This window comes from Mobula hypostoma, chromosome 9 (assembly GCF_963921235.1).
Source record: "Mobula hypostoma chromosome 9, sMobHyp1.1, whole genome shotgun sequence".
In the NCBI taxonomy this organism is placed as follows: domain Eukaryota; kingdom Metazoa; phylum Chordata; class Chondrichthyes; order Myliobatiformes; family Myliobatidae; genus Mobula; species Mobula hypostoma.
The window spans coordinates 114,155,875-114,168,479 of record NC_086105.1 but is presented as its reverse complement, the minus strand read 5'-3'; the positions used below and the strand labels follow the sequence as shown (position 1 = coordinate 114,168,479).

General features: G+C 43.1%; 1 protein-coding gene across 2 annotated transcripts in view; it reads right to left on the bottom strand.

The window, feature by feature from the left end:
* The window catches only part of LOC134351975 (cytochrome P450 3A30-like), a 47,996-nt gene that overhangs the window by 26,802 nt on the left and 8,589 nt on the right, over positions 1-12,605 (bottom strand). For both annotated transcript variants that reach the window (XM_063058956.1, XM_063058957.1), the window contains 3 exons: positions 5,570-5,669; positions 5,081-5,194; positions 110-198 (listed from right to left, as the gene is read on the bottom strand). In XM_063058956.1, the coding sequence (XP_062915026.1) occupies positions 110-198; positions 5,081-5,194; positions 5,570-5,669 (303 nt within the window). The remainder of the gene's footprint in view (positions 1-109; positions 199-5,080; positions 5,195-5,569; positions 5,670-12,605) is intronic.

Below are 12,605 nucleotides of genomic sequence, written 5' to 3'. Positions count from 1 at the left end.
TTGTGGATTGTAGTGGGATCTGGAGCAGCTGGAAATGGGATAAAAAATGGCTCTATGACTCTAAAAAGGAAAAAGTTGTGCCAAAGAAACAACCAGACGAATTACTCACTCCTTTAGTTGGACAACTTCATTCATCTTCACCTTTTTTTCAGCCAATTTCACAAGATTGTTTGCATAATGACAAATTATTGGATGCATCTGGGAAAGGGATAAAATAAAGACAGCCAAAATTAAAAATGTACAAAACAACTAGGTACTGGACCAATTAGGTATTCTTTAGAGATTTTCAGTTGGTTAACACCTCCCCAAAACATCCTGATATCAATCATTTGACCTATCTATCCTAATTAACTATACACTACCTCCCAATATCAATTTGAAAATTAATATTGACTTTATTTCCAGATAAGACATTTTATGACCTTCAGGAAAATAGCTCATTAAAACATGACCAATGTAGCCAATAAACAAACAAGTTAAATTAAAGGCTTGTTCATTAAATGCCCTTAGAATTTTTGTCCTGGATATAATGTCCTAGCAGTTTAATTACAAAATCCTGCAGAATTTGGTGAATTTTAGTAATGCAGACCAAAACAATGTAGAAATCACAATTTCAATTCTGGTTTATTCTTAAATACATGGCCATACAGAAAAATTCAATACATTCCAAAAGAGTAGAATGTCAATGAATTAGACACTCCACTAAATCCCGTTAACCCAACATTTCCTCATTTACCTGCACTAGTGACATCAATGGTTGAATTTAAAATTCATATTGCTCATATCAATACTCTTCATTGCTCTAAGGTCCTCTGTTCTACAATCCTACAATGTCTCTTGTTTCTACAATGCAGGGCCCTTGCATATTTGGTTGCCATGCCTTTCACAGAGTTCCTTCCTTCAGACCTATGATTCCCTGTCTTTTCCTTTCAAGATGCACTATTCTAAAGCAAAGTGTAACATCCTAACAGTATTTTAAAACACTTTTTAAAATCCTGATGACTTACGAATTTTGTAATTTAGTTACTTGTTCCAATACAGGTGTCCCCCGCTTTTCCAACGTTCACTTTACGAAATCTCATTGTTACGCCTATATTAGTACCCTGTTTTCGCTTTCAGAAGGTGTTTTCACTGTTACGAAAAAAAATCAGCGCGCGATAAAAGGCAGCGCACGCCCCGAAGAGCCGCTCTCCTCGGATTCAGAACTGCATTCTCACCGGCATTGCTTTAACACGTGCCTGTGAGCAGCCGTTAGTAAGATGAGTTCTATGGTATCGGAAAACCCTAAAAGAGCTCGTAAGGGTGTTACACTTAGTGTAAAATTAGACATAATTAAGCATTTCGATCGTGGTGAACAAAGTAAGGACAAAGTGAGTTTGGCTTGTAGAAGATGACGAAGATGACGTTGAAGAGGTTTTAACATCCCATGACCAAGATCTGATAGATGAAGAGCTGATGCAATTGGAAGAAAAAAGGATAACAATCAAAACCGAATGCAGTAGCGAACTGAACGTGAAGCAACTGCGTGAGATTTTCGCTGCAATGATAAAGTTCGACTTTAATTTTGAAAGGGTATGTAGGTTTAGGGGATATTTGCAAGATGGTTTGAGTCCTTACAAAGAACTGTGTGATAGAAAAAATGCGCGAGGCTCAGCAGTCAAGCAAGCCTTCCACATCAGCCACAGTAGACGAGGTACCTCAACCTTCGACATTGAGGCGGGCAAAGATAGAAGATGACCTGCCTGCCCTAATGGAAATAGGCAATCACGAGATGACACCCCAGTGTCCCACCACCCCAACCCCCAGGCCACAGACAGACACCGATTCACGGAGAATGCAGCAGTAGCCGGGAAGCACACAGCATATCTTTAAGAAAAGAGCTAATTAATTAGGTGCCGCCTGGCACGTAATTGTCGGCCCAGATCAGAGACGACGCAATCGGAAATCGGCACTGATCGGGGCCGACAATTCCGTGCCGGGCGGCACCTAATTAAATAGCATGTTTGTTTCGGCTTTTTTCTTAAAGATGTGCTGTGTGCCTCCCGGCTACCACTGCATGCTTCGCGGATCGGTATCGGTTGGTGGCCCAGAGGGTGGGGGCCACTGCACCACCCCAACCTGCGACGACTCAGACTAACACACCATCATCAGTTTGCTTGGCGCTGTCCCGATTCCGGTAAGTGATACTACACTGCACATACATTATTTCTACTTTATATAGGCTATGTATTTTTGCGTGTTATTTGGTATGATTTGGCAGCTTCACAGCTTAAAGGTTACTGGAGAGCGCTTGTGCCGTGCTTCTGCCAACAGCACTTGCGTGAGATTTTCTGCCGACGGCGCTTGCGTGAGATTTTCGCTACGGAGAACAGTGCAGTAATGATTGTAGAAAAGTATTTCTACTTTATATAGGCTGTGTATTTATCATATCATTCCTGCTTTTACTATATGTTACTGTTATTTTAGGTTTTATGTGTTATTTGGCATGATTTGGTAGGTTATTTTTGGGTCTGCGAATGCTCACAAACTTTTCCCATATAAATAAATGGTAATTGCTTCTTCACTTTACGACATTTTGGCTTACGAACCGTTTCATAGGAATGCTCCATCTTCGGATGGTGGGGGAAACCTGTATTGCATAATGTTGATCTTTACTCAAAGCACTCTTGTGGAATTTTAAAACTTAAAGAAAGAATCATTAACTCTCTCCATATCTCTCCACAGATAATGTCTCTCCTGTTGAGTATTTCCAGCATTTTCTCATTTTATTTCAGTTTTCCACCATCTGCATTTGTTTTTGTTTATTAAGTTCTGTCTTCTAAAATTGATAAATGGATTATCAGTACTGTAGCATTCTCGTGCAGTGTGTTGAAACTCTGACTAAACACCAAGTTAAACTGGAGCAATGAAAACAGAGTCATAGTAAGGTTAACCATGTACTGTTCACTCTTCCACATTAACATCGTATGGTGAAAAGGAGACGCGCGCTCTTTTCTTTTAGCGAGTGTCTTCAGCCGCCCAGGGAAGGGATGGGGCGGATCGCATCCAGCCGCCGCCAGGCTCCAGCTGACCCCACGTTTGAAATTGAAAAGCCGCCACGCGCGCCGCTTCAACCGCCACTTCCTTTAATAGAATCCTCATTAATATTTTTACTTCAACATGCCTACTGTCATATGAACTCACGGTGTTGCTTCTACAATGTTTCTTTGTGGGTAGAAATGGAGCTTTTCATGTTCATGCAACATGCACGGACCCCCACCTTTCCTCTTTCTCTGAACCAGAGTTACCCACAACACGTGGCGAAACCAGAGGTGACGTCATCACGTGCTGCGATATACCATAGACAATGAATTTTACCTTTGTTAAACTGTAACGTAGTTATCAACCTTTAACTTAAATAGAAAATAGTTACGAACAAATTATTTAAAGTGGAGAATTAATAAAGTTAAATAAATGTCTTAAGGACAACACAAGTACTCAATTCCCTTGTTTCCATATCTGCCGTCTTTCATCCTTCACAAGGAAAATACTTCTGTGGGCTTCCATTTTATAATACAACCTCCAATGGAAAAGATAAGAAATTTTGTCTGATCAAGCCTGTACTCCAAGCATTCTGTGTAAACAGGCAATCATAATTCCTTCGATATTATGGAAAAGTTTTAGGAATCTAAAGAATATTGTTGTTAGGCCAAGATATTCTCCACAACTGTTGGAATAAAGGTGCCGCTTTAATGTATTCAAAAAAGGCAGGGAATTATCAAATTATAGAGGGAACACGGATGTAAATTAAGGTATTCGGTATATGGTAACCTTGGAACAGTATAGATGTTATCGGGTTGCTCTTCAACACCCTGTTAAAATCTGTATTTAAGTTTTCTATGAGTCATAATCTCCCTCACCTGCACAATAGGCCAGTTGTTATAAAGGACACAGAAGGCATACGTGCAGGAGAATTTGGAGGCATATATTTGGAGATGGCGGCGCAATGGCAGCACATGTGGCCACTTTGGTGATGATGTCTCTTATTTGTCAAGTAGGGGACCGTGCACAATTCTGACTTGATGGAGAGATGGATGTGAGAGTACGGACGAACATCTGGAAACTTCTGAAATGCCCGCTTCGCTGCAGCTGCTAGTGTGTGGTAACCGGAATCTCCAGAGCAAAAGGCCCTGAAATCCTCGGCTTTGCGTGTTTCAGCAGCCGGGGCGAGGTCAAAGGCGCTTGGCAGACGATGACGCTTGGGAGGCTGTATCGGAGAGCTGGTCGGAAGCTCGAAGTTTTCAGACGGATGGACTCAGTGTCGGCTACTTCCAAGCCATCGGCAAGTTGACGGTGCCTGGAGGTTTATGGCAGGGAGCTTCTCCCTTTTGCCGCCTGCTATCAGGGACTTGGGAGTCGATTGACTCAGGGACTTTTGAGACTTTATTTACCGTAGCCATGGTTTGTTCTTCATCAAATTATGATATTGCTTTCCACTGCTGTAACTATATGGTATAATTATGTGGTTCTGTCAGTGTTCAGTCTTTGGTTTCTCCTGTTTTCTGTGATATTTATCGTGTTTTCTGTGTCTTATTGAAACATATAAGATTATTAAGGGATTGGGCACGCTGGAGGCAGGAAGCATGTTCCCGCTGATGGGTGAGTCCAGAACCAGAGGCCACAGTTTAAGAATTAGGGGTAGGCCATTTAGAACGGAGTTGAGAAAAAACTTTTTCACCCAGAGAGCAGTGGATATATGGAATGCTCTGCCCCAGAAGGCTATGGAGGCCAAGTCTCTGGATGCTTTCAAAAAAGTGATGGATGGAGCTCTTAAAGATAGCGGAATCAAAGGTTATGGGGATAAGGCAGGAACTGGATACTGATTGTGGATGATCAGCCATGATCACAGTGAATGGCGGTGCTGGCTCGAAGGGCCGAATGGCCTACTCCTGCACCTATTCTCTATTATCTGTTATATCACTCCGGAGAAACATTCTATCATATCTTAATGCATGTCTGCATTTCTAAATGACAATAAAAGAGGACTGAGTGTTCTCATAATCTAAAATAGATTTGATTAATAGAAAGTCCTTATTGTTACCTCTTTTAGCCTCCCACTGCTGAATGTTGGTGAAAGAATGCTTCGGACTGTCTTCCATCGCTCATCCTGGATAACCAGGACAGATTCCTCAAACGGACCATTCAGACCAAAATTCTGAATGAAATAAAGATTAAGCATCAAATTCTTTGCCAAAGTGACATGTTGGATTCTAAAACTGCAGAGATAGGCAGAACGAGGGACGTTGTAAGTAGAGGGGGCATTTCAATCACAATACAGGAGTGTGCAGGAGCAGGTAGGGGTGGGAGCTTGGGGAACAAGCACCAAAGTGGCATGTTTGAGATGCTCTTACCTTTTAAGCATCGCAATTCTAGCTTAAGTGATCCCTGGCAGTTCCATTAAACATGTATCGCACATGTAAGCAGGGGCTTAAAGGGGGACGAGGAAAGCTAATCTAAATATTGAAATGAAGAAAATGGAACAAGAACAGAGTTACAAAAGAAACCACTATCAATGCACATAAATACTAACCTGCCTGTTGGTAAACAATGTGTAGAATTCTTTTATAAAGATCGATTTAATCAGGTCAGGGTCCATAATGCAGAGAAGAGGCTTTCGCCCATCAAAAATCCTGAAGGAAAGCAATTTTTTTTTCAGTAAGTGAATGAGGGAATAAAACATCCAGGAATAGAAAATCAGTTGCAATAAACAGGTGAAAAGGTTTAGCCACTTATGTTCTATCTCTTCCAACATTTGGAATCAAATGCCAGGGTGCACAATGTAGCCATTTAGGGGAGGCAACCAAAGAAAATTAGTCATAGAAAAGCTCAGCACAGAAACATGCTCTTTGGCCCTTCTAGTCTGTGCTGAAAAATTCAGTCTCCCCACTCCCATCGACCTGCACCAGGACCATAGCCCTCCATACCCCACCATCTATGTACCCATCCAAGCTTCTCTTAAACATTGACATTCAGCTTGCATGCACCACTTGTGCTGACAGCTCATTCCACACTCTCACTACCTGAGTGGAGAAGCTTCCCCTCATGTTCCTCTTCAACTTCTCAACTTTCACCCTTAACCCATGACCTCTATTTGTAGTCCCACCCAACCTTAGTGGAAAAAACTTGCTTTCATTTACTATCTATCCCCCCTCAATTTTGAATATCTCTATCAAATTTGTTGTGGTGGTTAATAATGCTGTTCCTATGTCATTCAGTTAGACACTCCCACAAGGGAGGAGTTCACATATTGTACAAACAGTGTTACCAGTAAAGATCAGTGGAAGATCTTGCATGCTACCCTCCTGGTGTGCTCTGCATTCTCCCTCATTAATGAGCACAACATGGTGTCAGAAGTGGTTGAGCATTTAATTTGGGCTAAAGACCAAAGGAGATCCCCATCAAGAAAGAATTTACAATAAGACTGCTCTTGTTTGCTTATATTTGTGGAAAATTGTCCAAAGACTTATCAACCTAAACTGCCTACGCTAGTTTGCTAATGGAGCTGAGAACTGGCCAGGGTTGCTAGGCAATGCCTTCAGGCTGTACTCAAAAGTGGATACATGGTAATAATTTGTGTGTGGGTCACTAGCCTTGCAGAGTGCAGAGTGCACAGAGACACAGATACAGTGGAGAAGCCAGAGAGGTCAGTCAAACTCTCATGGAGAGAAAAAATTATAGTCCAAGTAAATAAGAAATAAACAAATCAACAGGAAAATGGAGCAAATACCTGCAGTGCATACATCTACTTACATTATAAAGTCCCTCAATACATTTGATTTCCCTAAACCATGGGACTTTTAGAGATGGCTTAAATGCTCTGAGAGATTTAGGGCTGCAAGCAATTTCACTCAGGCTCCAGAAGAGCATCAAGTAAGCACGCTGATATACTGCACGGGTGACAAAGAAGATGACGTTCACCGGGGGATTCGAACTGACAGATACTTAGAAAAGGGAATGCAAAACAGTGCAGAATATTTCACAGGAAAGCAAAATGTGACATATCAAAGGGCAAAGTTCAACTCCAGAGAACAGGAGACAGATGAAAGTGTAAATAACTTCATCACAGCATTTGTATGCCCTGTTAGACAAACGTGCATATGGAAGTCCGAGACATGAGCTCAGAGACAGGATTGGAGCCGGGCTATTAGACACTAAATTGTCAGCGAGACTTCGAGTGCAAATCTCATTCATACCAGACAAAGCTATTACTATGGTCAGGGTGAGTGAGAATGTTCACCAGCACAGGTAGAACTCAGGCATGAAAATGATGCTATGGTAAATCTAGAAGCTGTACAAGAAGGGTACAAACAAGATGCAGTCAGAAAGCAGTGAGAGTAGAGTTCAATTGAAACAAAACAGACAGGTGAAACAAAAAGCAGGTAAAATGTCCAACTGCAGGAGATGCGGCAAGTTTTCATTCCATGTCAAAGAGCCCTGTCCACCAACACAATAGCGTTCGCCATTATAAAAGCCAGCATCACTCAAAAACAGTCCAGAAGGTCAAAGAAGACCGTGATTCAGGCAAAGGGAATGAACTCTAGATTCAAGTAGACAAGGCTGATGTACTACGGTTCAGTTGCAAAATGAGGCAGTGACATTCAAAATGGACACTGAGGTACATGTCACAGCCATCCCTGAATGTCAGTTCAAAACAGGCATTATGCTAAACCCATCAAAGAAACTGCTCATGGGGCCAGGGAACCATCAGCTCAGTGAGAAAGGAACGTTTACTACTTCTGTTCATAAAAATGAGAAACAGTGAAAAATCACTTCTCACCACTACTGGGACGACATGCCATCAAGAAGCTGAACCACGTGGCAAGGTTCAATTCACTAAGTGATGTTTAGCAGCAGAAGTACCAGGAGTTGGTCACAAGCCTCGCGGTGCTGAAGGAAGAGCACCTTATCCAACTGAGGCTAGGAGTGATGCCCTGCTCTCCAACCAGAGCAAGGCTACACTGGTCCCATTGATGAACAAAGTCAAAGCTGAACTTGAGAGAATGGAGGTGTTTGAGTGAATGTCTCTACTGACTGCTGTGCGGGCATTGTTCCTGTTCCCAAGCCAGATGGCACAGTGAAGATCAGTGTTGATCTAACAGAACTGAATAAGGTAGTGAGTCAGGTGAAGTTTATTCTGCTCTCTGTGGAGCACACAGTAGGTATGCTGGATGCAGCAAAGTTCTCCACCAAACTTGATGCAAATTCAGGGTTCTGGCAGATCCATTTAGATGCTGAATCACAGAAGCTCACAACCTCCATATGGACGTTATGCCTTCAGGATACACTCGCTTGGTATCTCATCAGCCCCTGAACTCTTTCAGATGAGGATGAACCAAATGTTGGAGGGAATGGAAGGAGTAGTAGACCACATGGATGATATACTCATCTTCGGAGGCTCAAGTGAGGAACATGAGAACAAAGTAGAAACTGCCTCAGATGCCGGACCCCTGTATTCAGTCCACACTGGAAGGCAGTGATGAAATATCTCTCATTCCATCCCGTCTCTACTGCAAGGGTATGGAATTTAACTGCATTGGCTCTCACCGTTCCTCTGCCTTGGCGCAGGTCGAAGAGTCAGTGAGCAGCCTCCTAAACACATATGGAAGATCAAAATCCTTCCTTAACTCCACCACGAAATGTTGGAACGACTGGACTGCGGAGTATCCTTGCTCCTGTAAAGTGTTGAACAGGCTGAGTGGTTGTCTGTCAGAAGATTAACCATGTACGCCAATTTTCGCGCATCAACACCAAAACGACCAGACTGGGCTTGGAATGTCAGCTCGCATTGGGTAATAAAATACCTGCACCATCGGGATCCGCCTGGTGGTGGAATACTCGCTTCCTGTAAAGTCGTGGGAGTCGGCTTTGGTCCGGGTGCGGGAGCGTTAGTAGCAGAGATTGTCGGGGCAGCAGAAAAGGATGACCTGCTAGATGCTGGGAGTGGGACTGAGGTGGCCTGAAGCTGCTGAATTGAGTTTGTGAGAACGTTAATGACTGTCAGCCAATGCTGGCTGTTCACAGCAAGTTCGTGAAAGGCAGCCATGAGTGTGGAAATCGCAGACACCTGAGTCTGGTCATCTGTGGTGAGCTGTTGAACAGTTGTGGCTAGGGACAATACCTGTTCCTTCAAGTGAGACTGGGCTTGTCGGTATGAAATTAACTGCTTCACTGCCCTCCGTAACTTCACTGAGAACATATTCCATTGCCTGTAGCTTGTCTCCTACCTGATCAATGAATCTCACGGCCAAGGTCAGCTGCTCTCTCTCTGCTGGGCGCATCTCTGTGTGTTCGAGACTTGCTGTTACCTGGTTCCGATATGGCCCGAGTGCGGAGTGAGAGATGCTGAAGCACGCTGATAGTTCACAGACGTCAATGTGAACAATGTCAAAAGGGAAAATAAAACAATAAACACTAGGCCAAACAGAGCCATTAACTAAAACTCTGAAATAGAAAACACTACGGCTGAAAACAACATCTAAACATTAAACGAATACCGCTAGTCGCAGAGTCAGTTGACTTGACAGTCCAATTTCTCAGAGAAGGCTGAACGCAAACAGGCAGTGAAGCGTTGCCATGCTCTGTCCAAGTCTTGACAAGCACTACGACAACAAGTATGGAGTTAGATACTATCACGATTAAATAATAATTAGCTGACACGTGTATTGTACACAAGCATAATTGTCGTATCCACTGCGCTGCTGTATCCGTGGTTGTGGCAGAAACAGGCTGGAATTGCCCTGAACAAAAAGAAATGTGAATTTGCAAAGTTGGAGGTGAATTCTCAGGCCACCAAATGTCCTTAGAGGGAGTGCAACCAGACTCGGACAAACTGGCAGAAGTTCAGAACATGGAACAACCTATGAATATATTGGAGATTCACAGTTTCCTGGGCATGGTAAACCAGCTGGGAAAGTTCATTCCAGATTTGGCAGAGAAAATAAAGTCACTATGTGATGTTCTCTCTCAGAGAGACGTTTGGACCTGGGACAGACCACGGGAGAGTCATTCTCATCACTTAAAGCAAAGTTTCTCTCTCCTCCAACATTGGTGATCTCTGAACCCAACAAAGCAACCAAGGTCTCAGCAGATGCCTTTTCCTTTGGCCTGGAGGAGTGCTCATGCAAAACATGCAAATGTGAGTGGATGAAAGCTGACTCCTCCCTCAAGGAATATTCAACATCTACTCAGCTTAGGTACGTGAAAGCTTTTCTACATCACAGAGCAAACTGGATGAAATTTGTGCTGAGTTGAAAAGGACCAAATCTACAGCAAGGTAATGCAAAACTGTGAGCATGGATGGCCAGCTTTTCCCAAAAGGAGCTCACAAACTCAGACCTTACTGGCCTGAAAGAGACATACTCACCGTTCTTAACAGTTTGTTGCTAAAGGGCTCCAGGCTCATCATTCCTGCTTCTCTGCATGCCAAAATTATGAGTCAAATCTACCAGGGACATCAAGGCATCGAAAAATGTCTCTTAAGAGCAAGGTAATCCATGTGGTATCATGGTCTGAGCACACAGCTGGGAGATTACATAAAGCAATGTGAAGCATGCAGAAAACAGCACAAAAATCATGCTGAACCTCTCTGTCCCACAGAATTCCCAGACTTCTCATGGAAAATTGCAGGCACAGACATTGTTGAGCTGAAAAGAGATAAATATGTTCTCACTGTAGATTACTACTCATGGAATGTTGAGGTGTCCTGATGAATCCAGGAATGAAGGGGTTATCATACGACAAACGTTTGATGGATCTGTACTCACTGGAATTCAAAAGGATGAGGGGGGAACTCATTGAAACCTTTCGAGTGTTGAAAGACCTGGACAAAGTAGATGTGGAAAAGGTCGTTTCCCATGGTGGGAGAGTCCAGGAAAAGACAGCACAGCCTCAGGATAGAGAGGCGCCCTTTCAAAACAGAGACACGGAGAAATTTCTTTAGCCAAAGGGTGGTGAATTTGTGGAATTTGTTGCCACATGCAGCTATGGGGGGAGGGGCAGGTCACTGGGTGTACCTAAGGCTGAGACTGATCGGTTCTTGATTGGACATGGCATCAAAGGTTACAGGGAGAAGGCCAGGGAGTTAAGTTCAAGAGGAGATAAAAAAAATATATCAGCCATGATTGAGTGGTGGAACAGACTCGATGGGCCAGATGGCCTAATTCAGCTCCTATGTCTTATGGTGTCCAAGCCATCCTCTACATCCTCACCCACAGTTATACAGCAATTGAAAGCTGTATTCGCTCAACATGGAATACCAGAGAATGTGTGTCAGAAAACAGTCCATAATTCAAGGCCTTTGCTAGGGACCAAGAGTTCAACCACCAGACAAGTAGTTCATGGTACCCACAGGCAAATGGAGCAGTGCAAACCGTTAAAAGTGTCCTACTGAAGGCAAAAAGACGCCAGCAAAGCACTGCTAGCTGATCGTTCCACTCCTCTTACGAATGGCTATGGTCTATCAGAGCTGTCAATGGGCCAGAGACTGAGAAGAAGCCTGCCCGTTCTTCCTTCCTTTCTCCAACCTCACTTACCACATTTTGAGACAACATGGCGTGAGAAAATGAACGTCATGCATGGTCTCAGACACAGAGCAAAGTCTTTGCCGCCGCTCAGGAGTAGTGAAGCTGTTAGGGTTTCAGACCAATTCAAAATATGAACAATTGTCCAGCAGCATGCACCACGATCACTTGTGATCAGAACATCACAAGGTGAAATCAGGCACTCCTGTGCCTTTAAAGTCCACGAAAGGTAAAGGAAGAAATAGAGTGTCCTGATCCTCATGAAGAGAACCACTTACCTGAAGTGGATACACCTGTTCAAGGACCTCCATCCACTCCAACACTTCCGGGAACCTATCTACCAGATATGCTTGTTTATCTGTTCCACCACAGAGATTTTCTCCATAGCCTAATAGCTTAGGGAAAGTAACTGCAGAGTCAGGATAATCCTCCCGGTTTCTCAGAGTGTTCAAGTTGTCTACCCTGATCTCCATTAGCTTTCCTGCTTTTTTAATATAAAGAGATTTAATGCTGAAAACATTTCAGAAAAAGAGTTTTAAAAAAAGAAATTGGTAGGAAAAAAAGGAGGAAAACAAGGGTCTCGGCCTGAAACGTCGACTGCGCCTCTTCCTATAGATGCTGCTTGGCCTGCTGCGTTCACCAGCAACTTTGATGTGTGTTGGTTGAGGAAAACAAGTGATTGAGAGTGTTAAAAACAAAGAGAAAGACAGTTATAATTCTTGGCAATTGTTTTTTATGTTTATGTAAGGAGCACAAGTTACAAGCTATGGGTAAAGTGAACTGAATCGCTCAATTTCAGTGCCTATTAATTTCAATGCAGTTCTCTGGACAAGAAGTACATACCTAGTTCTCCTTTTTTTCCGAGAAGGGAGATGTTGTGGTATTCCTGTGCCAAGTGGGAGGAGTTCACATATTGTACAAGCAACTTTATGAATAAAGCTTAGTTGACGATCCTACATGCTGGCCTCCTGGTGTATGCCTGCACTATCCCTCATTAATGAGCACAATGAAATCTCACCCTAATCTTCTACGTTCTGGGGAATAAAG